General features: G+C 49.8%; 1 protein-coding gene across 11 annotated transcripts in view; it reads left to right on the top strand.

Moving 5' to 3' along the window:
- CAMTA1 (calmodulin binding transcription activator 1) overlaps nt 1–25,928 on the top strand; it is a 305,462-nt gene that overhangs the window by 58,048 nt on the left and 221,486 nt on the right. For all 11 annotated transcript variants that reach the window (XM_074893063.1, XM_074893065.1, XM_074893060.1 and 8 more), the window contains one exon: nt 21,008–21,075. In XM_074893063.1, the coding sequence (XP_074749164.1) occupies nt 21,008–21,075 (68 nt within the window). The remainder of the gene's footprint in view (nt 1–21,007; nt 21,076–25,928) is intronic.

Below are 25,928 nucleotides of genomic sequence, written 5' to 3'. Positions count from 1 at the left end.
AGAGTTGGGCACGACCTCACGGTAAGCGCTGCCCAAACGCCGAGCGTGTCGATGTACACCTTGACAGCGGCCACCGTGACTCTACAAAACACATCTATTTACACTGAATGTAAAGTACATGCAAGGGAAGGACAGCCCTAACGATGCACTAGGCACGATGATAAATTAACGGCTCTAGCGGAGGAGGAGAGCTGGAAGGCGCCACGGGCAGCCCTCTGCCGTGCCTGGCTCACCCGCTGGGCGTGCGGGGGGTGTTTGGGGAGGGCAGGAGCGACCTGCCTCCTGACTCGGAAGCGAATCCCAAGAACAAATTTCTGTGCGAGGAGCTGGAGGAACGTGCCTGCGCCGCATCCCCGTAAGATGCCGCTCTGCTGCAGTGAGCCCTAATAAATACACCAACTGCTTCCAGGTGACCGACGGCCGGTCTGGGACGTTTGGGGGATGGAAGGGCATCAAGATAAGCTCGAGGACAAGCTGAAAACTCAGGAAAAATCGCTGCTTTTCCAATTTGAGAGTTGACCTGTATGGTTTGACTTCCATGGTGTGCTGCTCTGTGTCAGTAGCTTGTTATCCCCCAGGGTAGAGTGCCCGGCACCCCCAACACCCGGGCAGCCTTTGAAGGCTCACCTGGGTGAACAACAGGAAGCCACCAGATTCCCGCGAGTCAGCGCTTTCATGAGCCACCTGTAAAACTTATATTTTTTTTCTTTTTTTTTTTCCAATAAAAGAAGGTGCCATGATATCACCTGACTTCAGTGCTCCTTGTCAGCATGCTATATTTAAAAAAGACTCATGTAGGGGAGTAGATACACACCTAAAATCTCTCTGCATTTATTTTCTTTTAGGAATACACGTAATAAAAGTTCGAGTTAATAGAATGACAGTAATTTCCCCCATCAGGGCTGCCGGGTGAGGGTGGCTGGATGGAGCACAGCAATTACGGCTGCTATTAGGTGGAAGGGTTGATGCACAACGGGTTGCACTTGAGCAAGGGCTGTCGGACGTGAACGAAATCTTAATCGTGAAATTCCCGTAGATTATTATAGCTGCCTTCATTAACATTTTCACACTCGGCTGGCTAACAAATGAGGAGAAGGGCTTTCTGTACCGCTGGATTTATAATGCTCTGAATCTGCTCCGTACCTTGGTGTGTGCCAGAGGTCTGTGCCCTCGCCCTGTGGTGTGCTCATATTTAAGCAGAAGGGATTGTGTGCTTTTTGTGGAAGGGAGAGAAAAAAACCAGGTGTTCTGTGAGGATTTTTAGTGAAAATCTTTATTGGCGATAAGCTAATTCTCAATAAAACAAAGGAATACTGTGCAAATAAAATTCCCCTTAATTTATAATTCCTCCAAGAATTTAAGATACAAAATTTCTGTTTTCTAGCTGCATATTTGGCAAAGTTCAGGTTTGATTTTGATCTGGTTTTTATGGGTTTTTTGATCTGTTATTTGTTAAACTCTGGAGTTTTTTAATTGCATGAGGAGGTTGCCAGTATATATCTGCTGGGAAAGCGCATAAACTCTTAAACCTTGGCAGTTTTGCTTCTTTAAGAGTACTGAAGCTGATGTAAATGGTGCACCAGCCGTGGAAGGTGTTGGCTGTGGAAGCCACCGTGTCACGTTGCAGGTCAAGGACATGCCTTGTGTCTCTTCCCCAGCCTCGCCATGCCCCAGCTTGCTTCTGCTCACAGTTTTGCTGCTGGAGCACTCCACGCTGGCAGCATGAAAATATGTTCTCATGATGAAATCGTGGGGCTCTCAAGCACGGGGTGACGTCGGGGTGGACAGTCCCCATCCTTGGGTGAAGGATGCTCTTGTAGAGCAGCTCCTCAAGAGGTTTTAAAGGGAGGGGGGAAACCTGCAGCTGGATTGGGATGCCCTCGGCGATGAGCATAGCAACCTGGTCTGTATTTATTATGGGTAACAATTTGACTAAGAGAGAATTTAGATTAATAACATTCAGCCCGGAGAAGTAATTTCCTTTGAGAAAGTGATTTACATGCACTCTGCCAAAAAGAGCCGTCACCGCGCGCTCTCGTCGTGTCAGCTCCAATAATGAAGTTGGAAATAACATGGGAGGTTAATAGGTCCTACTTATCTCCTTAGCGCCGGAAAGGAAGATTTACAGTGCGGAGCCTGGTTTGCATATTTCCATTGGAAATGGAAAGGCTTTTCCCAGCCGAGATTGATGAGACATTGCGGTTACAGGGTGTCTGCTCTGCTGCTGCCCGCGGCTGAGGCTGTAAACCTCCATCCCGGGGGACACGCTCGTGCCGGTGGCAGCTGCCTGTCCCCAGGTCACTGGCCACGGGCTTGTTTAGATGCTGGTGCCACCGTTCTGGTGATCGTTATTTTTAACCAGCTGCATCTCCTCTGAGCCTGGAAGTCCGTACAGATGTGGCTGCCACGCGGTGATCAGAAGGCGGGTTGGAGCCCGGTGGGTTCTCCCTGGGAGCTGCCCCTGGCGCGCAGACGGGAGAGTCATCCGGAGAGGCAGTGGGGGACGCCTGCCTAGCCTCTCGGGCCGCTGCTTGTGCCGTGGTGTCCTCTGGGCACACGTGGGAGTATCCTGCCCAAGCCCGGGGGAGGTGATCTACGGGATGGTCCGCGGGGCTGGGAGCTGCCGGGCTGTGCTGGTGCGTGAGCCAGGACCTGCTCCTCTCGTTAGAAATGGTAATGACCTTGTCATCGCTGGCGAGGACGCTGCTGCCTTGGCTGTAGGTGAGGCTGGAAATAGCTGGAGCCGGCCCTGCAATTGCACCTCTTCCCCCTCCCCGGCCCCGCTTTCGCCTGGGGTCCGTACGGGCGCAGCGGTGTGCGTGGGCGCTGGAGCCCTGTCACTTCAAATTACTCTTATTAAACTCCCAGAGGACTCGTGGCATGTTATGGGCTATTGCGGGAGCTATTTCATTTCAAACAGCAAAGCTATCTGTGAGTTACAGGAGTACAAAAAAGCTCTCAAATTCTTCTTCTGCTTTCCTCCCCGCCCTTAGCTTTTAAGAAAATAGCTTTCTAACTGCTGTTCTCTCCCAGCAGATTTATGTTTGGGTCCTCGGCAGGTTGTTGGGCTCTTCTATGCTGGGAGTGAAACAAACTTTTTTAAAAAATAAAAATAATCATTCCCTCTTGATAATTTAAGTCACAGGGTGCATTGAAGCCTGCTTAAAAGAATAACTCTAAAAGGGATGGAATTTTTAATAAATGTTCTGTCTAGCACAAACTGTAAAATATTCATTTAAGTTGGTTATTTCACATTACCAAGTAAGTGCAAGAAGAATTAACTTTCTGAACAGCTTAAGGTACAATTCAGTAATAACCTGGGCCATTTAATGAATGAAATATTTAACATAATTTGCATACGTTAACCGATAGGATATGGAGTATAACAAATGTAACTCCGAGCTGGAGAGGAAAACGGGGAGGAGCAAACAGGATTCCCCGGTGTGAACCCGGACAGCTTCCCTTCGCAGCAGCAGCGGGACGGGGGAGCTGAGCTCCAGGCCGTCGCGTTGGGCAGCCCTCGAAAGTGGAGGATGGGCCACGTCTGTAGGGGGGTCTCGCTGCCGTTTGCCCGGGCACAGAAACCTCCTTGGTGGGCGAGGAGGAGAAACCTCTGTGTTTGACTTCCCCGGGTGGCATCACCCTGCTTCTGTGTGCTTGTGCATCTGCAAATAGCGTCGCCCTTCCTCAGCACCTCATCTCCAGGGTGGGGGTTGAGGAAGTGGCACTTTTTTCCTCCCCATCTTTGACTGAACCAAGCAAAGGGAAACGCCACCGGCTGAAGACAAGGGCGTGAGCAGCCACAGCCAAAGTGTCTTCAGGGCAAGCATTGCTTCTGCTGTTTTTCCTGCTCTTGAAAATGCCCACTCCCGCAATTATTTTTTTAATCAAATGGTATTTTAAGTGTACATGAGAAGCTGGAAGATCTCCACGTGCCAGAGACTCCTTTGGCAGCACGATGCTCACTGTGATGGTATGAAACAGCCTGGGAGCTCCCCAATTCCAGAATCCTCCCGCAGAGCTCCGATCACAGCTGGGTCAGGATGGGGCTGCTGGGCTCCCTCAGGGCACGGCTGCCGGCCGTCTCCGGTGCGTTCGGCATTACCCGCCTCTCCAGGAGACTCTCCGCTGGTCGACGTGCGCTCAGTAGCTGTAACATCCCGTGGGGATGCTGGGCGTGCGCGTTGTGTCCCCGAGAGCGGGCACCCCTGAGCTGGCACAGCATGCCTTGGGACGGTCACATTGGGGCCAAATAAGGCAGTGAAAACCCCAGGAAAGGAAAATAAGAGGTAAACCTTGGTGCTTTCCCCCATAAAATTAGAGAGAGGCATTAATAGGCAGTAGGTGACGAAGCGATTTGTTCTCAGGAGGTCGCTTCAGGAGGAGGTGGCAGCTAATTTACACGTGCCCACAAACAGCAGTTCATAATCACAACAGTGGCAGGGTGGGCTTCTCAATTATGCCCAACTAACGTGGGACTTTCCGTTAGTTTTCCCTAACTTATGTGCACTTTAATTCATTAAACTCTTCTTCCTTGTAAGCGGCCACCCTTCTGGAAACTGTATGGTGAAATGAAGTGTCCCAGGGAGTGTGTGTGTGTGTGTGTATATGGGGTGGGGACAGAGTGCAGGGCGGATCCGAGGGCGACCGGCCCAGCACGTGGTGATCCAGGTACGGCAGCACCGTTGACTCATCCGAGGGCTCTCTAATCTTTTATTACTTTACCCTGCTCCTTTTGCAGCCTGGCTCTTCCCTCTCCTCCCAGAGGTGTCTGCTCCACGCCCCGATGCTCTGGGCTCACCTGGGGGTGATGCCGTTGATGCAGACCCCCCAGGCTTTATGAATAATGCATCTTTCTCTTCCAGTCCCCATTACTTTGCCTTTTTTTTTTCCCCCTAACCATGCACTCTGTCTTTATCGTGTTGATCATTTGCCCAGTCTGCAGCTTGTTTAGGTGTCTCGGCTGGTTTTCCAGCCTGTCTCATCCTCACTTGTAAATGCCTTTTGTCATATTCAGATGCTGCCTTCTCGCCTTCCAGGTCGTTGGTAAAAATCAAGCAACAAAGGATGTAGGCTGAAGACTAAATATAAAAGGAGTTAGACAGGGAATCCCCACCTAGCTGGGAGTGCGGAGCTCCTTGATGTCTGAACTGACTCTCAAGAAGTTTAAATGCTTAAAGACAGAGAAGAACAGAGTAGTTCTGGAGCGCATCCCTTTCTTTGTTAAACAAGATTTATTTTTTTTAAAAAAGCTATATATTTTAAAGTAAGTTACAAAATGAGCCCGCTGTTGGGGGCATGAATGCGTATTTGAGGTCCCCTCTCAGCGGCTGGATTTGGACTACCGTAAAGGAGGGAGGGTTGTTTTCATCCCTGCTGTCAATTTGCCTTGACAGCACGTTAAAGTCAATATTACCCTAAAAACGTTCTGCTTTCATAACAGGCAATTTTGTTTGTGTTGAAAATGCTTTGTTTGATTTCTGGAGCCATTCATTACAGGATCAAGGCTTCAAATTGGAGCCAATTAGGTCTAAGAGCTGCTTTTAAAAAGCTTTTTCCAAGCGCCAAGAGCTTGAAGGTTAAAAGGAAGCGAACGAGCACCCAGCCCCGCACACGGGGGTCTCTGCTGGGGCGGCCCCACCGCGGTGCCAGGTACAACCCCGGGCCAGCGTCCCCGGCACTGGGGCTGTGTCCCCGGCGGGAGCTGGTGGCTGCAGTCACGCCGTGCACGGTGGCTCGCCCTTTCTCTATATTTAGTAAGAAACGCATCAGCATCCCTTTTCCTCCCTGAATTCCCTCTGGGAGCGGAGCTAGTAAATAGCTGTTGCACTAAAAATAGCACCTGCGCCAGCCCCTGGCAGCCTCTTTCCCTTCCCTGGCTGAACACGGACCCAAAGGGCTCCCACCCCGGGAGCAGATGTTTGGATTTATGATTATTTTTATTTTAAAAAAATAAATCAGAAATCAACCACTTAAAAATGTAAAGACCATGAAACTGCCTGTAATGCTTAACCTTTGGAAAACATTATTAGTGCTCTCAGCCGTCTCCTCTCTATTTAATAAAACAGGAGGCAGCCCCAGCACAGCCGGCGGTGATTTTCCAGCTGCTGCTGGCAGCCAAAGGTGACCCGGGATGGCGCAGGCGGAGCAGCCGGGCGGCCCCGGGAGCACGTGTCCCTCGCGCTCGCCCCCGGTGATACAGGCATCGTCCCTGGTTTTACACCAACCTTCCCGTTGGCTCCTTTCCGAGGAGAAATGCAAGAAATCCTGGGCAATTTGCTGCCCTGGATGTGCTCAGAATTGTAAAGGGCTTTTATCACACACATAATGCCCTTTTTTTCACGTTGGTTTTTTTTTTTTCCTTGTCCTTTTTGCCAAGAAAGGTCAGACCAGATGATCCTTGAGGTCCCTTCCAACCTGGTATTCTGATGCTGTGATTTTTTTTCTTAAATGTTTTTTCGAAAGTGAACAATGAGTAAAATCTCAGAATTCTGAAAGTATCTTGCAAAGAATTTATGGTTCCCTGATGCTGCTCTGGTTTTAGGTTGTTTACTTTCCGTTCCAACGTATCAAATAATTCTGGGTTGGAGGGTGAGTTTCCAGCGGATGAAAACCAGCTGGCAACAGCGGGTGCTTGCCGGGGGCTCAGGTCTGCTGTGATGCCCCGAACTAATGGCCCCGAGTTAATTGTCGTGGCTGGATACTGCCTAGAGCAGAAATACTTCCCCTTGCATGCCCCACGCAGAAGGGAGGAGGGTTTGATGACAGCCATGAGCATAACGAGTTGCGCAGGAGCCGATGCCGTTGGCTGATCAGCATCCGTGAGCTGCTTCCAGAAACTTGACCTGTCGTTCCCATTTCTGTGGAGAATTCACTGATTTACTGGGGACATCTGGGAGGGGTGGGGCGTGGAAACCCACACCAAAAACAACCAATCCAGCAGCACGGGCCAGGAATTGGAAATTGCAGCTGGGTTCCAATAGTCATTTTTCATGTGGTGTGGGTTTTTTTTTTTTTTTTTTTCCCCTTTCTAAACCTCAAGTAACAGTTAAAAGGAGGAGGAGGAACTTAACGAGCCATGAAAGCTTAAAATGAGGAGAGAGAGCCTAGCGCTTAGATTTACAACACAAATGACTCGGGTCTTAACTTAGCATGGGAACAAAACTGCACTTTCTAAGGTTTTTGGGGTTTTCCTTATTTTCTTTTGCTCTTGTGGTTGCTTCCCAGCAGGGAGGGCGGGGGGAGCCCTGCAGACCTGCTGGCTGTGATGCTCGGTCCATAGCTTCTCTGTCCTGCCTGGTGAAAGGAAGATGTATTTCTTAATTGGCTGTGTAATGGGATCGTTTATAACGTTTTAGGTAATAATACCAACAATTTCGAAAGGTCGTTTTTATCCCGTTGACACCCTAGGTTTTGTTTGAGGTTTATTTGGATTAATTGGGCGGATGTTTGGGGAAGAGAACAAATACCTGCTGGTATTTGATTTTGCTCGCACAGCTGTGTGATGAAGAGAAACGGCAGCAGAAGACCTTAAACGCCATTATATTGTCTCTGGGAAGATTTGTGAGGGATAGTCGGGTCCTAGAAATAGAATTGTGGAGCCTTGTCACTGCAGTTAACCGGGGCGTTTTGGGGTCCAAGCATCGGGGTGACCCAAAGAGGCGTTAATGAATGAGCCGCACGGCATTTTCCAGCTCGGAAGGCTGCGCGGCGGGGAGCTCTCGGTTGCTGCTAATAGCTCTGTGGCCTGCGAGTAATGAGCAATTAATTATATAAATATTTGAATAATATTTTTGCTGGCTGTGTCTACTTGTTTACTCCTATATTTGATATCGGTCCTTCTTCCGTTTAGATTTTTGGTTGTAGTGGAGCCGTCCGAGATCACGGGCTGTGGCAGCCGGTTGGCGTCGGGCCATGCCGTGGGCGCCACTCTAGGCGGGACAGTGACAGCCCTTGGTCTCACAGGGCCCTGTTCTTTTGGGATCTTGAACGCGTAATAAAGCACTTGGGAATCGTATCAGCGCACTGCACTGCTTCATTTCAAACGCTTTTCGTAAACTTTCATCGACCTCACTGTGCTCGGGTGTGGGGCTGCGAATGCTGTGATGCTCAACCCTCGATCGGTACAATTTTATCTATTCCGAAGTACAAAACGTTAAAAATTACTACAGGAATGATAATAGTGAGTAGCATTGGTAATTTTTTTAAGATTAAATGTTGTTTGCACAATGATACAGGGGCCCTTGTGCGATATTTACAGAGCACCTTGGAGAGCTGGGACGAAAGGAATAAAACCATTAAATAATCATTTAAAGTAAAGCAACTCTTATTTAGCTAGATCTTTGGGAGAAGAGAGATCCTTGCACTTGGTGGGCAGGAGGGGGATATATGGAGCGTGAAAGCAGCAGCATCCAGGACTCCATTTTACACTAATTAAGATACGGGGGACTGAGTTCATCACAGGACAGCGCCGCTTTAGCCCAGAGAGTAAAATGTACCAGTTACTGCTATTTCTGTGCTTTGTGGCTCCCGCTCTGACCAGCATCATCATTCAAACGCAGCTTTTATCATGATTTAATATGTATCTTTTAAGAAGGATTTTAATTCCCTGTTTGAAATAAGGAAACGCCATAAATCAGAGACAGAATCTTTTAACATTTACAGTTTTAAATGAATTCCTGTTGAGAGTCTCTTAAGCCAGATTTATATCTGATTCTGCATTGAACTGTGTCGTTATGTGGGACTGAAAAACTCTTACAAAATTAGGCATAATGCAAAAACATGCTGAAAAGACAGTTCTGCAGGAATGTGGAACATTATTATGTTAGAGAATATTGGAGTGAGGAATATGCAGAAAGGGGCAATTACCGTGGATATTTTCCTTTTAATGAACCTTGCACACTTCTTTGGAAGGGTTTGCTGCTGTCTCCTTGCAGGAACAGGCAAATTGAGAAAGCGCTGGTATTGTCACCTCAGCCGGCGTTTCGGCGTCGCTGCCCCAGTGCAAAGAGCAGGACTTTATGTGGCCCACGTGGCGGGAAGGAGGATGCGCGGGGCGGGAGGGCGACGCTCGCGGCCGGCGCAGGGGCAGCCCGGGTTTGAGGGACCACGCGCGCAGGCTCGTGAGCGAGGCAACCGCGCTCCTAATCCCCGGGGGACGCGCAGTGGTCGAGACTCGGAACGGGAGCCAGGGCCAGCCGGGGCTGTGCTGTGGCGCGGGATGGAGATCTCCTCCCCGGGTGGGCGTACGGCCGCGTCTGCACAGCACCCTTGTAGCATCCTTGACCCTGGCGCTGCCGACTGCCGCTTAAGACAGTGCGTTGGGCAAGTTAGAAAAGAATAATTGCAAATACCGAGCGCAGTATCCCGCTCTGACTAGTGCTGTTCAGTTCGTGTCCGTGTTTTACTCTTTGAAACCCAAAAGGAGGAAATCTCTGCAGGCTCCCAGCCAAACGTTCATAGCAGCAGGTTTCACATAAACAAAACCCAACGTTTTCCCCAAAAATGTGTTCCTAAGACCAGCAGTCCCGATTCTTACAGCTTAAAATCCACCAGCATCCTTCATCCCCCTTGTTTACTGGGGCTGGACATGTTGGACTCGGCCGGTCTTGACTGGAGATCCGGAATCACCCTTTGCGGGAGAGCGTGTCCGCGGGCGGGAGCGCGTGGGAAGAGCTCTGCGGGTTCTCCTCTCCACAGATCTCCTCCGGTGGCTGCGCCCTGGATGGGGGTTTGGCTTTGGGCACTTCCTTGCCTGCAACAACCTGCTGCTTTCCTTAAAAAATGGAAATCAAGTGGGTTTGAACTCTTCCAATTTAAAATTAAGAAGTTGAACTTAGTGTATTTGCTGATGATGTGGTACTTAAACCTGAATAAAGTAGGAAAAAAAGATTAATAACACAGATACAGCCTGAAGTGCTGCTCCAGCCACTGTTCTTCCAGCTGAAATTAACTTGGCTCTGTGACTGAAACAAGCCAAAAGAGCTGAACACCCTCAATTTCTCTTCCTCAGTTGGAGAAGACAATAAAAATAGGAGGTACTGTCTGGAAGATGTTTAATAATAGAGCCCACGTGCCTTAGCTGGGGAGGAATTGGAGAGGTGAAGGGGAAAGAGCCCCTGTCTGCAGCATTATAGTCTGTAGAGATCCCTTGTGCTCCTCCCTCGCGTGTGATGCTTTGGCTGCGCTCGGTGGGAGGCTGCCAGAATAAACACGGAGCCGTTCAACAGCAAAGTCCTTTGGGGCGGCTTCTCTCCCAAATCTGTATTTTTGCTAATTTTTTAGGTAAAGAATGCCCTTTGATTTTGCATTCAGCAGGACCCTCGGCCCTGCATTGCCCACAGGGGCAGGTTGGCGGAAGATGCGCTGGTCTGTCCCGCCGCGAGGCACCGGAGCACGGGGGGGGTTGCTGGTCGATGGAGGAGAGCTGCAGAACGTGAAATGTTCCTCTCAGTTTCCGTGGGGTGAGAGCAGGGTCACATCTCCCCGTGGTGCGTGCCTGCTCCACTCTTCGTGACCGTTTGAGTTACATAAAATTGAGGGTTTTACTATTACACTGTAATTAATGCATCGTAGATACAGGTATCTAACTGAATTTTCTTTTTTTATCCCACTGCCATATTCGACTCTTTTGGGCTATGGAAGAGAAGTGCCATTCGTGGTACTAAAGGTAACAGCGACAGCAAGACGACAGTTCACATCTTTCTTTAATTCAGAGCGTTTAGTCCAAGGTCATTTAAAAGAAAGAATAATAATAATAATAAAATAATCATGTCATGATCTGTAGGTATTTTCCAGTAACTAAAGATTGGGCATTATTTAATATTGCTCTGTTTTACTGCCTATCCCTCAGTTTGGGACTTAAATGGAAGATAAAATCTATCCTAATCCCATTAGGCACCGGCTGATTCAAGGTCTGACTTTGCTAATACTTGCGACTAACGGTACTTCTGAGCCGAGCGGTTCAGGACAACCATTGCTAAGTGGTTTTGTGCAGAATTACATTCTTGCTATTAAAAAGACCCACTGCATATTTAATTTTACCGTTTTCCCTGTCTATTTGGCAGGTGAAATTGCTGAGCAGATCTTGTTTAACTCTGGTGTCTGTTAACCGCTGCTTATTCACTTGATTGTTTTGTTTCTTCTCCTTTTCATGTGTCTTGGAGAAAATTACTTCTCATCTTAATCCAGTTTCTTCATACCAGGTTTAGCCTTGAAAATAAAGCATTTAAGTTGTCCACTTACTACTTCGTAGAAGTTTAATAGTGACAAGGGTGAGCTGCTTTGAGCTCTGGTCGTGCTGACCTGGGAGAAATGCCTTGGTTTAACTGAGCTGAGCCTTACAGATCTGTAGAGCTCAATCAGCATTTTTCTTCTGGTAATAAACAATCTCCAGCAAGTTCTCAAGTTAGTTTTAATGAAAAGTGTAGAGAGTGGGCTGAAGTCTTAGGTGTGCTGGAAAAAGATCTATAAATGCGGTCTAAATGGGATCGTGTAAAATAATCATTAATTACTGATTATCAGCGGAGAGCGTCTGAATTTGCTGGGGTGCAGGGAAGGGCTTGTTAGACGGGAGTGCTGTGGGGTGCCTTTATCTGGGTAGATCGAGTTCTGCATTTCCATGAAATCTCCCTGGAAGTGTTCAGGTGTAGGTGTAAAACCTGCTGTGACTCAGGTTGGGATGATGTTGGCTACACATCTGACCTTTTTTCTTTCTTTTCTTTTTTTTTTTATTTTTTCCCTTTTTTCCCTTTTTTTCTTTTTTTTTAAAAAAAATTTCTTTCTAGTGCACTCCTGTCTCTCTCCATAAGTTTTCTTTGGGAACGTGTCCAAGCCTGTTTGAAGCTGTTTTTTTGTTATGCTGAGGCTGCTGTTGGTTTCACCCTTCTATTCCTTTAACTCTAGGAGTTAAGCCAAGCTGCTCCAGTGTTAAAACTCGAGGGGGACCCCTTTTTCGGTGCCCTGGGTGTGCGCTGCCCTGGCGTTACTGTGAAACGCCTTCACAGTCAGATGACTTGATCAGCTATCGGAGCTCAGGATTCCTAAATGTCACCCTATAATGTCTAATTAAGGTTGCAGTTTGAAGACATCATGTACTTTAATTGAAAACTGTAAGAGTAATCTATTCCATTTTTTTCTGTTAAATTAATAGTGTGGACCTTTAGCAGATGGTTAGCGAGACGCTGTTATTAATGAAAACATCCCACCGCCTGCAATCCAGCCGCTTGTCGCTGTGCACGGTGTGGAGAAACAAGGCGTACGTCTCCCCAGCCCAACGCGTTCCCACTCCGTGGCTTCGTTCTCCTGCGGTGCCAATTAGCGGCCCCAGGGCTGCCATTGCGCCTCTTCTGCAAGATTTAAACCCCGCAGAGGAGTTTTCTGCCGGGCGAGGCTGAGTGAAGGAGCTGGCAGCAGCCAGTGGGCTGCAGGTCAGCTCTCTGACGAGCAAGGGAAGGCACTTTGGGTCCCCAAAATTGTGGGTTTTTTCATCCGTTAGGATAACAGACCCAATGGCTTAAGCTATTTAATGATGTTTTCCCAGGTAGACATAAGTGTCTCCGCTGCGTGCGAGCGTGCGCCCTGTTAATAGGGGCGAGCTCTGCCCCTCCGTCCCCGCATCCTCCTGGGTAATGTCACTGGGTCGTGTTTCCCGGACCCAGGTTTTGGTAACGAATCTTTTGTTCCCCTCTTTACGCTTCCGCTCTCCCTCTCCTATTGCTTTGCTGCTTCCCAGGGGGACGAGCGGCAGCAGCGGAGACCGGGGAAAGCCGGGATATTTATCACTCTCTCCTACGCAGAGACTCTAAAATGCCTTCTGCAAAATAAATCTCCTTTAAGACCCTTCCGGAGCAGGGTTTGGCTTATTGCTCCAGGAATAAAGAAAAGCCTCTTCTTCCCCCAGCGGCGGGCTGGGACCCCCAGCGGCGATGGCTCGGGAAGCCGCCACGTCCTGGCGACTCGTGGTTTTCCTGTCTGTCAGAAAATGGGCGTTTAACAAAGAGCCGTTTGCTGGGGGGGGAGCCGTGGTGGTGGAGCCCGGGCGAAGCGGAGCATCCTCATGGCGAAGGACCTCCCCAGGGCGAGAGCAGCGCTCCAGGGTGGAGGGTGCTTGGAGCGGGGAGCATCAGGGACGCGGGGATCCAGGTCCCCCAGTAGCGCCTCGTCGTCGCGGAGGAGGAATTCACATCGGCTCCGAGGAGGTGAAGCTCGAGTCCCGACGAGGCAGGGACCTCGTTACGAAGCAGGTCTCTCCCCTGCGAGGGCGCTGAGGAAGCGGGACCGAGGCCGGTTTGTCAGGCAGGGGACGGAGGCGCAGGGGAGGTTTTGTGCACAGGAGCTCCCCTGGTGCCACCTCCCCCTCCCGGGGCAGGGAGCTCCTCGGCGCGGCGGTGACTGTAAATGATTCAATTAGTTAGCTGCAGATATTGATAATAAAACCCGGCTTCCATCTAATTAGATAGAACATTAGTTGGTGTACCCTTACTCAATTAGAAAAATACATTTTAAATTAAGTTTTAATTTATTTTTGTCTTTAATTCCATCGTGATGGAAGAGGCAGTGTAGTAACTGGAAAGCTTCGTTTGGGTTCCTTGCGTCAGACACCAAAGGAGGTAACGCTACCCCGCTCCTCCCCCCTGTGTTTTTGGGGACGATTAGAGCGAGTCCTGTGAAAGTGCAGCTGCTGCTGTGAGGCTGGGCAGGTTTTTGGAAGAAAATTCGCATCGCGCTTTGGAAAACCAAAGCCACGCGAGTCTGGCCTGGCAACCTGCAGTGGCTGGTCTTGGCCCAGCGCGGCACTGGGAGATCTCCATCCCGCCGGCCTGGAGCGCTCGCGCGGGTTCTCAGTAAAACCGTAGTAACGTTTGGGTTTGTGCCCCTCCTTACCTTCAGAGAGCACGGACCAATATTTTTGCTTTAGAAAGTTGCAAACGGGTAACACCTCAAGACAAAAAAAAAAGGCACTATCTGCAAAAGGAAACAAAACATTTTGGTTTAAAAGCTTTTTGTTGTTGACAGGTATTTGGCAACCTGATGGCAGCCTGACCTGCGTTTCTCTGCTGGTTACTCAAAAGCTTTGTTTGCTTTTCTCTTGTGTCTGATTTTGACACAGTGTTGCTATTTTAGGCCAAACTGGACGAATGAAATGAAATCACAATTTTTGTTGCAGTGATGCTAAACAAGGTAGCGAGAACTTGCTGTGTGTGGCTTTCAGATCAGTTTCAAGTTGTAATATTCGGAATATTAATGGCTTTGAGAGTGGGGATGGCTAGAAAATGAAAACGGCTTGATCCCAGCTGAGAAGATGCTACATAATCAACATGAATTTGTATTTTCATTTCAGAGTAGAAGGACGATAAGGAAGCGACGGGCTGGAATTTGTCTTTATAGCAGCGAGGACGCAGAGATTTCCTAAGAGAATAAATGTGCTTGCTTAGGAGATCACAACTTTATTAGCTCTGTGGTATAAATCCAGAGATGTGTACAAACTCTCCTGCTTTCTCTTAAAACATGCATACATTCCAAGCTTATTAATTTGGATGCATATAATTCATATGAAGTAATAACTTGAAATTCAGACTTTTTTTAAAGCTAATTTATTACTTTGAGACAGGATAGGTGGCTGAAGCTACCTGGCATGGGGAATCCTGTTTGGGTTCCAGCTTCTCTCGTGAGAGGTTGGGTGGGAATTGCTGATGCCCCCTCAGGGATCAGAGGTGGCCCGGAAAGGGGTCAGGTGGGGAGCAGAGAGCTAAGTAGCTCAAGTCCGTGGCTTCCGACAGCCCCGTGGTACCGGCTTGGGGACAATGGTGATGCCAGCCAGCCCGCGCGCGGGGTTCAGCCGGAGCTGCAGGGGTGGCTGCCTGCTGGCTCTGCCTGGGGCTGCCCCTGTGCTTGCGGCCCTGCTCGTCACTCCGGAGCTCGTGTCTCCTTCGGTGTGCAAAGCTGAGCCCATGCGAGCGTCGGCTCTCCTGGCGCACGCTGCGCTGCTCGGGCACCCCCACGGCACGGCCGCTGCCGCATCCCTTTGCTGTGGGGCTGGATGCTCCATCCAGCAGCATCGGCAGGAGCCGCAGCTACAGCTGTGTCCTACACACGTACAAGGCAAATCCCTTGTGAATTTCAGAGCTTTTTATAACTTTTTCTTCCAAACAATATAACTTCTTTTCTTCCAAACTTCTGCTGCAAGTCCTTCAGCTCAGAGCAGAACAGGGTCTGAGCCTTGCTGTGCGTGCGGTGGGTAACAGACCTCTCCCACACCGGTGCAGTGTTGGATCCGTGCCCGCTGGTCCGTTCCCCGCCCGGCGGCGATGTCCCCTTTAGTTCCTGCGCATAGAGAGAAGCGCACCTGCACCCCGTCCCCCGCTGCCCATGGGAGGGGAGGTCGGGCCGCCCGCTCCGCTGCAGCTCTGGGTGGGTTTGTGCCGTCGTTAAATATTGACGGGGCCGAGCAGCCGCAGTCACGTAGCGCTGGGTGGGAAGCGTGGTGCTGGCTCTCCTGCTGCCGCCGCTCGCACCGAGCCCCCGCGCAGCACCTGGCGCTGGTCACGTCGCTGGGCACCCACGAGGTTTAACGGTGCGAGTCCTGCGCGGGGCGGAGGGAAGGGCGGCGGGAAGGGCTTCGGTGGCCGTTGTCCAGAGATGCTGTAGCCCACGCGCGTCCTGTCGAATGCAGTTAACTTGGCTTTAAGCTGATGGCTCTTCGATGCGTTCCATCTAATAATCTTAACAAACGGGGGAATGCAAAATAAAAATGAATGTTCATTTATGTAAAATGCTTTCAGCCCGAGCAGCAAAGTATAAATTGAACTGCTGATTTATATGACCAAGTTTAGGATAAAACATAACTCACGCAATTTTAATGTTGAATTATCTAATTGCATTATGGGGGGCTTCCATTAGCTGATCAAATTAAGCCTTTTTTCTCCTCAGCGTCTCATACACCCACACTCAGGCCTGCAGGCTCTGGCTTAGGCGGGAAGGCCGCGCTCCGAGCGTTGCCATGAAATCAGGCACGGTCGTGAGGGCTGGGTCTGCGCAGCTTTCGGTGTTTCAGCCCAGCAACGCTCACTCGGTTTTACCTGCTGACGGCGTTTCCAAAGCTGGGCTTAGGAGGAGTGCAGGGCAAGGTGGGACATCTCGGCCCAGGGGCTGTTGGCCCGGGTGTGCGGATGAGTCGGGTGCTGACGGCGAGCACGCGCGTTATTTCCTTGGCTCGCTTTATAATTAACCAGCAGGGCTGAGGATGGAGAGCTGGGGTTTCAAAGCCTGGCTCTGTCTCGTCTGACCTTGCTGGTGCCACGCTGCCTTTTGTTTGTAATCTTGGGCAAGAAGAAATGGAAAAAGGGTTTGATAGGAGACAAAAGCAAACAATAGCCTCGCTCCAAAGATACGATGAATGGGCTGTAATTGAATTTTTTGGTGAAGACATTGATTTGACCCTGTAAGACACACAGAGTGAATCATTAGGGGAATTAACACACATTAAAATGCAGGGGTTTTTTTTATCAGAGGGCTTTTATTGTGCCTATAGTTTTGGTTTTAATTATTTAATGACTTTGTGTCTTCTAGTGATAAATCTATTTCTTCCCCCTTTTTTCAAAAGGAAAGATGGTGTTGGTGTGACAAAGGGGGACATGCCCCGAGCAGCTGAGGAGCGCGGGCTCTTCGTTAGCAGCCCTGCTCCTGCCCCACAGCCCAGACAGACACGTGCTTTAAAAAAGCATCTCTTGCAACCTGTTGATAAAACATCAGTGCTAGTCTGACCACTTTCTTCTGGGCCCTTCAGATTTATTTTTCCAATCTGTGTGTAGCAAAAACTATGTAGGAATTAATTTCTTGCAAGAAGCTGTGTGGGATATGGTGTTTGGGAGGAAAATTTCCAGACTTGGGCTGCTCGGGGCAGGTTTGACCCTGGATTTTCGGAGTGCTGACTGCTCCCAGCAGCAGCTCCTTCTGTGCTGCCTGTGGCTTCAAGACTTCTCAGAAACTTCATCCTTGTGTTTTGCGTCTCACAGGTGGTGCTTTCCTCACCATGCTGACAGATTTGAAAAAAAACAGCTTATTTTATGGCTTGAGCTGCTTGGGCTCGCCCTTGGCTTGGTTTGGACTTTGCCTGCAGGAGCTGCTTGGCTGCGGATTTGTGAGTGCCGCCTGCATCGCCTCCTCCCCGAGGAGCATCTCCTTTCACTCCTGCCTCCGACCTCAGAGCGGCCGCCGCTGCAGTGCCCATCTGTTTGCAGCCAGCCCTGGGTTCCGTGGCTTGCTGGGTCTTTCCTGGGTGATGGACACAAAGTTGTGTAGGTACAGGAAGCAGAAGGCTTGAAGAACGTGATTTAAAGGGGGTTTGCTGACGGCAGAGGGGTCGGCATCCCCGGCTCCCCATCCCCGGGACAGGCTCTCTCCACCCAGGCCACGGGCGTTGACCGCAGGGTCTGGCTCCGAGCTCCTCTGCGCCTGGTGCGTGCAGCTCTCCTCTCCCTTCCCTTAGGAAGGCAGCGCTCTGCGGTGCAGCACCAGTCTGGGGTTCACCCCAGTGCCCAGGATGTGCCTTTCAGTGGAAAGTTGCCTTTTTGCCCGGCGCTGTGTGTGTGTGTGTCTGCCCCTGAGTCATCTGTTTCTCCCGGTTCTGTTCCAGTTGGAGGTGGCAGACAGAGATGATTCTCCCCGGCCACAGTGCTGATGCAATGACAGAAGTTGGCACATGGGTGTCAAACCGTAAACAGGCGTTCCTGCTCGCTCCTGCCTGCGCGGGGCGGGGTGGCCGGGACAGCCTTCGGCCGCGGTGGCACCAGCTCTCCCGACCCCAAACCCTGTCCGGGCTCAACGGGCCCGGTTTTGGCTCTGACAGTGCCCCAGCCCCCCCTCGCCGGCGGTGCCGAGACATGCTGGTGAAGGACGCGGTGCTTTGGGCGATGGGTTGCAGGGAGGCACAGCCAGGGTGAGCAGATAATGCAGGAGGGGTTTTCTGGGGTTTTTTTTGCACGCCAGTCTTTGTAATTCTGAGTACTCAGGGCATGGAAGGCAGCGTGGAGGACTGGCTGGCGCTCTGCTCTACGTGTTAATTTATAGCGCTGCCGTGAGGTAGATCTTCCTTGTTATCCAAGGTATTTCCTCTGGAGGAGGGAAATCAGGCTGTAATATGTCATTAAGCAGAAAGCCTGGGGGAGCTCCTATCCTAGTTGATGTGGATCCTACTTTTATCTGGTTAGAAGAATTGAATTATACGTTTTGAGTTGTCTGAAGATCCAGCTTCGAGCCCAGCCGGAGCTGTGGCTTTCCGTCCTGCCGCCGCGGCAGGGGTGGGAGCTGCCCACACCCCTCGGTAAGGTGCCTGTGTCTCGGGGTGTCACCCGCTGCCTGCAGCTCGCTCTGCAGCTGAGTCCTGAGCAGGCCCAGGCTGGCCGCGGGGACGCAAATGTTCTGCCTCCAAATGCAGCGGCAGCTCCTCCCATCGTTGACGGTTTGGGGATGAAGATTTTGAGCGTACGGGGTGTGGGCTGGAAGGAATGAAGTAAACAAGCCTTGGGTAGAATTGACGTTCCTTTACCTGAAATACTCGGGTTTTCTCTGCTATAGCAGTATGTTTATTCAGCCACAGAAGTTAAAAATTGCTATATTCTCCTTACGGCAAGTTGAATTTCAGTGGAAATAGGCAAAATCCCTTGCTAATCTTGAAGCCCAACAAACTGCCTGTTCTTGCAGGATTTTGAGGGTGAATCAGCCAGATCCGTTTCTGCACCAAAGGGATCTGTTTCTGTAAGTGCCTGCTCACGCAGCCCACCCGCCCCGGGCGCCCGGGGCACTCGGCCGTTAGGGAGGATGCGCAGAGTTCACTCTTCGGCGTCGCGGGTGCTCGTCCCTCGGTATCCCCAAAGCTCATCTTGCCGTAAGGTGCGAGGTGACGCAGATTTGTAGCGTCGCAAGTCAAGGACATAACGTGGGATGGGTTGGGAATAAAATTCTGCAGACCGCAGCACTCTGGTGAAAATACTGTGCTGGCTTAAAAAAAAAAAAAGCAGAAATCTGTTTTCACATTTTTTGAAGTTTCATACTTTTTGAAGAATTTTAGTTGCAGAGTATTTTCGCCTGATTTTTTTTTTTATATATATATACACATGAAATCAGTGGTTGGCTCTACAGCTCACAGCCTGCGTCAAAGCCGTGAGTTAACGCTGCATCGGTGGCTCTTGCGGGAAGCGATGGGCAACGCCTCTTCGGAGCCCGATGGAAACGTGGGGCCAGACCTTTTTGGCTGTGCAGTGTCTGAATTTTAGCACTTGCATCTGATTCAACTGCGTTGCCTGTGAAAGTGCAAGGCTTGCCGTGTTCTCAGGGAAGGGCGCGAGTGTAGATGCTGTGCCAGCAACCGGCGTCCTGGCGGAGGGCTGCACCGGGTTGTTTTGATATTGAATTTTACATGGCAATTAGCCAGAAATTAGAAGGAGGCGTTTTCGGAGCTTCGTGTCAGTGCTCCTCCTCCTGGCTCACGTAGAAGCGTCACTGCTCCGTCGTCTGCTGCTACGGTGATCGTTTAAAAATGCAGAGTCGGGCTTGGGAAGCGCAGGGTGCGGCGGTGGATTCTGGGAGAATTTATTGGCAGTGTAAACATGTTGGTTAGGAGTCATTAATATGACATTCACACAACTCTAATAAAGTACATAACATGGAGATCTGGCACCACTGCAATACCCAGAGGACATTAAGTATGAGTCTTAAAACCAAGAGTATTGGAAACAAGATATTTTTACGTCTCGTTTGGGAGTAATATAATTGCATTTTGTGGCTCTAGCAGATGCTTGGGCCAGCTGGTTGGAGAGCATTGTGGATTTTTTTAGCTTTGGTACTATACAGCTACAACCCTTATATAGAACTATCTTTAAAAAAAAAAAAAAAAAAAGGAAAATCATCTCCTGGTCACAAGACCCATTTCTTGTGTGTGTGTTCCCTTAGCGATGGCGCAGCCTGTAGACACTTCTGTTGCAGCAGCTCTGGCGATCCAACCACACGTGGGTTTGGGGTCTAATCTGAGGCAACTGAACGTTCAAGGCAGCTTCGCTGACTTCTGCAGAGCTTTTGCTGTTGAAGGTCTCTCTGAGAGGGACACTCTGGACCAGCTGGGAAGCAACATTTGGAAGGGAACCATCAAAACCCTACATCTTTCTGAGTATATCTTCATGGGGAGGGAGAAAAAGCTTGTTTGCAGCAGCCTGTGGAGTGCAGCCCCAGGAGTCCTTGGCCCTCTCTAGGTGCAGGGACGTTGCTGGTGCGGTGACAGCAGCCGTGGTGGTTCGGGACGGTCACTGGCCCCCCGTCAGCTCGGGCGCGGATCGCCCCGGCCTCTCCCGGGCTGCTGACGATGCTCAGCCCGGCCGCGCTGTGGCCCCCCGCAGCCGCTCAGGGTTTGTACCAGGAAATGGATGGGGGCCGTCCCGTGTTCGTCAGGCGTTTGGACAAGCACCATCGTGAATTATCTCGCCGTCACCGATAATTTCCTGCAAACAAATCGGTTCTGATCTGGAAGTAATCGCCCGTATCATTCCTGCAAGTGGGAGCGATGACTTATGTTGATGTCACCCGCTGGCTTTTTATGGCAACGATTAATAATTCAGTAATTCTCTCTGCAGTGATGCTGTTCTAATTATAAATGTTTAATTTAGCTTCCCGTGTCCGTGTTGTCACTGTCCTCCCCTTTGCCTCCTGACGTAACACCAGGCTCTCGGCGATGCTGCGGTCACCAGAGTTACCAGAAAATTGTCCGTGCTGGAAAATGTTAATCCCTTTCCTCATTTGCATCTCTTCGTTATGTTATTTAAGTCTGGCTTTGGTGGCGCGAATACAAACGTTGGCCGAGCGCGCTATTTCAGTCAAAACCTGATTTAAGCTGCAGGCCTAACCCGGGGCTGGCGACTCCTTGTCTCTGTTATAAAACTTCTCTGTTATAAAACTTTCCAGTTTCTAACACAGCCATGCCAATAACTCTTTTTTTCTTTCTGCATTTCTCTTTCAGGAAATTGCAGCTTATTTAATAACGTTTGAAAAGCATGAAGAATGGCTAACAACTTCCCCTAAAACAAGGTAACGTTGCTCACGCTTCAGCACATTGACTCATTCTCACTGATGACTTGACTCACTAATCAATGCGTTGGCCACCGAGTGAAAACTCCCAGTCATGCTTGATGGCTTGTGACACCAAACTCTCATTAATTGACTTAATGAGCATTTTATTGAATGAAATCAGATTGATTAAAAATGGAACAGCTGCAATCTTGACAGGTTAAAGTTTTAACCCGATTGTTCAGGATTTAATCGTATCCCTTCAGATGAACGGATTTGAAAGCCTTTGAGCGAGGTTGCAGGCTATTTATCTTGACAGTGCTCCCCACAGCCTCCAACTTTAAATAAATAAAAAAGCACAAAGCCCTCCCCTGTGCTCTGCCTGTTTAACATACAGTCACAGGGATTGTTTGCGTTTTGGTGTTTTTCTTGCTGGGGTTAAGTGTTTGATGGCGAGGAGATCCCAAAAAGCCGCATTAACAGACATGTTTGCAGTTTATTATTCAGTAAATGTCATGTCTTCTTCGCGTTGCCATAAATGTTTAACTCCCCTGTTCCCCTGGGAACCGATACGTGAAGTTTCGCTGCAGATATTTTCCTGCCGTTTCGGCTGGGTTCAGAGTTGCAAAGTTTCCGTGTATCTCACTAACGCAAAAAATTACTCTCGCTTTCTAATGTTGCAGGGTTTTTTCTCTTTTTCCTTTCCCCAGTCCACCCCTTTTCTGTTGAAGAGGGAAGGGTTATTGGGGGGAGCCTGCTGGGACCAAGGTGGGAGAAAAGCCTTTGTTAGCGTCCCGCATCCCATCGCCATCCGCCGTGGAGACCCGGCGCCAGAGGCGTCCCGAGCAGCTTGTTGCTGGGTCTGGCATCGCCTCCCTCTGCAATTAGCTGGGGCAGAAATTAGTGAGACGTGAGGTCTGGTGTTGACCCTCACGGATAGCACAGACTGATTCCCTGGGTGTTTCATAGCTCCCAACCGAGGAGAGGATGGAGGTGGAGAAGGGCAGTTGGGGCACGGAGAGGACCTACTTTCCATGAAATTCAGGGAAAAAAGAGCTATGTAATTTTAGCTTTTTCCTGCCCCAGTCTCTTCTGTATTTTTGGGGACATCTTTAAGTAATGCATTAATTGTATTAAAATGTGTCTGTAATACCCAGAAAGGGAGACATCTGAAACCCGAGGGCTTTCTCAAATGGTTCTCCAAGACCCAAAGCTGCTGCGGTGGCTGAAGGGCCCTTAGATGGACCTTTCCCGCGGAGGGCAGCTGCGCGTCTCACCTTGGTGAGTGCGTAAATGCTTTGTTTCCCTCCCCGTCTTGGCTGCAGGACGGCAGGTAATTTGATAATGTTCGAGAAGGCTTTTTTCTGACCTGGTAATCCAAGTTTCAGAATTAATGCAAAATAATTTCTTGCTGAACCTTTGCCAGATAAGCCTATTAAGTGGTCAGGAAACATATTAACTAGCCTGGGTATACATAGCATCGTTAAAGATAGGAGATTATAAATGTTTTTGTAGCAGCGTTTTATGATTTTAAGAGTTTGGTTTGCTAAAGGCAATGCCTGAACATAATTTTCTGATTAATATTACAATACCTTCCTCCTGTGTGTTTACACTTGAAGGAAAGAATGTCCCAGGAGAAGGAAAGTTGTGACTGTTGTTCAAGGACCTTCTTAAATCGTTGAGTTAGTTTTCTTTTTTTTTTTTTTTAAATAAAAAAATTAATTGGAAGAGTTAAATGCTGAGTTCATACAATCAGGGCTCTTGGTATTACAGAATTAATGACATCGATCCAGCACTGAACTGGGACACTCCCCGTTCTTTGCTGCTGTGGGTGCTGCTTAATTTCATCTCAGAAAATTAATAAAAGTGAATCGCACCACAGACGCTTATGGAGTTTCTGAAGGGGTGATGTGTCGTGTGGTTTGAGGAACCGTCGCTAGATGGGTCTGAGCAGCTGGGCGACGCGCCCCGGGAGGTGGCGATGGTGGACGTTAGCGCTGGGGTTCCGTTGCCCGGTTCCAGCTCAGCTTCCTGCGAGGGAGCCGCCGCCGAGCCGGGGTGATGCGGGTGACCTGCCGGGCTTGGAGACCGCTCTGGCTACTGGGCTAGTGCATGGGGGGCAAAAGAGGAAGAGTTCGTTTCGAGCCACACCTGCCGTTTCTGAATGTCTCCCTCTCCTCCTCCTCAAGACGCTCCCGTGCTTAGGGCACAGCGCCACTCGGGTGTTGCTTCGGTCACGGGCGGAAGAGGAACCTCCATTGTGAAGCCATTGGGGTGGCACTGGAGGAGCTATGAGAAAGCTTTTAAAGGTCTCGAAAAGCTGCTTTTTTATGAAACTTCTTGTTGAATGACTCTAATTGGTAAATATGCTGATACAAATATGCTGGAATATTAGTACAACAGTCTTTTGAGCACTCCAGTTTATCAACATAAATTAACAAGTACACCTCACAAGGCATCGACCTTGATGTTTCCTTGAAATGGTGTTTGGTTACTTGATCATGTGCCAGATAATCCGCAGCGGGTATTCCAGTCAGCAGGGTGAACTGGGGGAGCTTTCTGCTAATGCAGCAAGGCTGAAGTCTCTGACATTTCCAAGTTTAAATGCAAATTGTGACAACAAAAAAAAAAAATTACTTGACATTTGTACATCAAGTAGAACTTAATTGTTATTTACATTGGAATTTCAGTGGCAAAGCTGACTTTCTTAGTCCAAAAACGTTCTGCTAGATGAAGATACTTTGCTTATCTGTTTCCAGGTGCCTTCTGTAATTATCATTTTTAGAGTATTTTAAAAATAGCTTTGAGCGATCCGCTGTAGCTTCACCGGTGTTTGACAAGCGAGGCTCAGGCCACTGAAAAGGCTTCGCCGTGCCCGGGAGCTGCGGGGTTGCTTTCAGCGGGGAAGGCAGCTGGGCTGTGTCCGTGCCCCGTCCTGCGCTGCATTTACATTTCTGCTGCGTGTGCAGCAAGCCCAGAGGCTTTGGGTGGGCAGGCGCCGAGCGCCAGGCTCTTGTTTCCTTCCTCGCAAAGCCCAAGAGATGAATGTTTCTGGGGAAATGTTTCAGGAAGCTGGCACCGTGATGAGCCGTCACTCGTACTAATACGCGAAGCGGCTGGGGAAATTCCCAGATGGGGGTTTTTCAGCCCGGAAAGAGCCCAAATGCCGTTTTTAGGCAGTGAGACTTGGCAGTGATTAATATTTCTGCAACTAAAAAAGTTGGGCGACAGCCTGCTCCTGCAAATCAATAGCGATTTACATACCCTGTCAGTATGCATTTGGGGTAATTCAGTTTTACTTCTGCTACCTACTGGGTTATTTTTAGCGTTTTAATTCCCTTCTCCTGGCTTCAGGAGAACAAGCGTTGCTTTTGGTGTAATAGGCAGGGACAGGGGTCTGGGCGGCGTTTCCCGCTGATAAATCCCAACCTAATAAATCACAGAGTTGTCGGGACCTGGTTCATAACAGCGGCAACGACCACAACGCCCGGCCGAGCTCCGCTTGCGCGGCCACTCCCCCCGGCAGAGCCGTTCCCTGCCCCGGGCTGGCAGCAACGATGCTCCGTGGCCGCCCCGTGAGCCGAGGCTGCGGGAAGCTGGGCCCAGCTCACGTCCGCAGGGCGTGCCAAGGTAGCAGACAACAGAGAAAGTCACCCGGCTTTCTTGTGTCATAGTCGCCGTGTCTTGGAGAGGACTATTCTACGGTTTATTCACCTCAACGTTTGCTGATGCTGGTCACTAAAACAGGGGATGCAGATTGCATTAGACTCGTTAAAAATCACTTTTCCCGATTGAAAATGCACTCACAACAATTGTTGTTTTCCTCTGTTACTTTTTTAGAGATTTTTGCTGGCTCCGGAGTTTTGAAATTTCCTGAGAAATTCAATTTGTTATGTTAAATGTGGGCTTGTGCCTAGGCTGGAGCAGAGGGTTCCAGCCCACAATGAGATTTAGAGGGAGCATGGCAGGAAAACTTAATAAAATTACTGTTTCAGCCAAGCGGCCGGGGGGGATGTAGAAGTAAGAAGAAACGCGCCTGTGTCCCCCCTCCGCCCCGCCCCGAGAGCGTCGCCGTGTGCGTGGGGAGCCCTGGGCCGAGCCTGGCCCACCCTGCTGCCAGTGCCGCGGGATGGGGCAGGGATGGGGCAGCACCCCCCGACCCCGCCAACACAGGGGGTGGCTGGGGGGGACAGACCCCACTCTGCAGCGAGGGGCAGGGTGCTGGGTGCTGTCCCCAGAGCCTCGCCTCTCCCGTCCTGCTGCCCGTCACCCCAGGAGCACGGCCCGTGCCTTACCTGCCCGGCCGTCCAGCCTAAGGAATGTGTTTTATCTTGGATATCTTTATTGGGGCCTTTCTAAAGATGAGTTAGGATCTTGCAGTATATTAATTTTGTATTAAATAATTAATAGTAAAGTTAATTGAATTATTCAATTTTCAGGTAAAAAATAGGGCAATAAATATTCATAACTTATTTTATTAAGGGAATTTCCATTTCCTATGTCATTAAAGTGAGATTAACCAAGGTTGGGTTTAAATGAAGATGGAAAACAATTGTGCTTTGGAATTCATTTACTGCGTGAGGCCGTTGCCTCGCGGGGCGGCTCTCCTGCGCTCTGTGCCTCGTCCTGCTGCATCGGGAGATGCCGCTCCCGGGGTGTCCTGGCCCCTGGGAGGGCGGCTGGAGGCTCCGCGTTGAGGAGAAACTGGTGTGGGCTGGAGGTCGTGAAAAGACGACTGCCCAGCGCTTGCGATGGATGGCAAGAGTTCTGTCCATCTCCCCTTCTGCTTGTCGCAAATAAAAATGCTCTGGAAGCCTTGTTCAGGCTTTCAAGGCACGTTTTAATGGTCCTCGCTTTCTCGTGGAGCTCGTGCT

The sequence above is a fragment of the Strix uralensis genome, chromosome 23 (genome assembly GCF_047716275.1).
Source record: "Strix uralensis isolate ZFMK-TIS-50842 chromosome 23, bStrUra1, whole genome shotgun sequence".
NCBI lineage: Eukaryota > Metazoa > Chordata > Aves > Strigiformes > Strigidae > Strix > Strix uralensis.
Note: the sequence above shows the minus strand (reverse complement) of the source record. Positions and strands in the feature narration are given on the sequence as shown.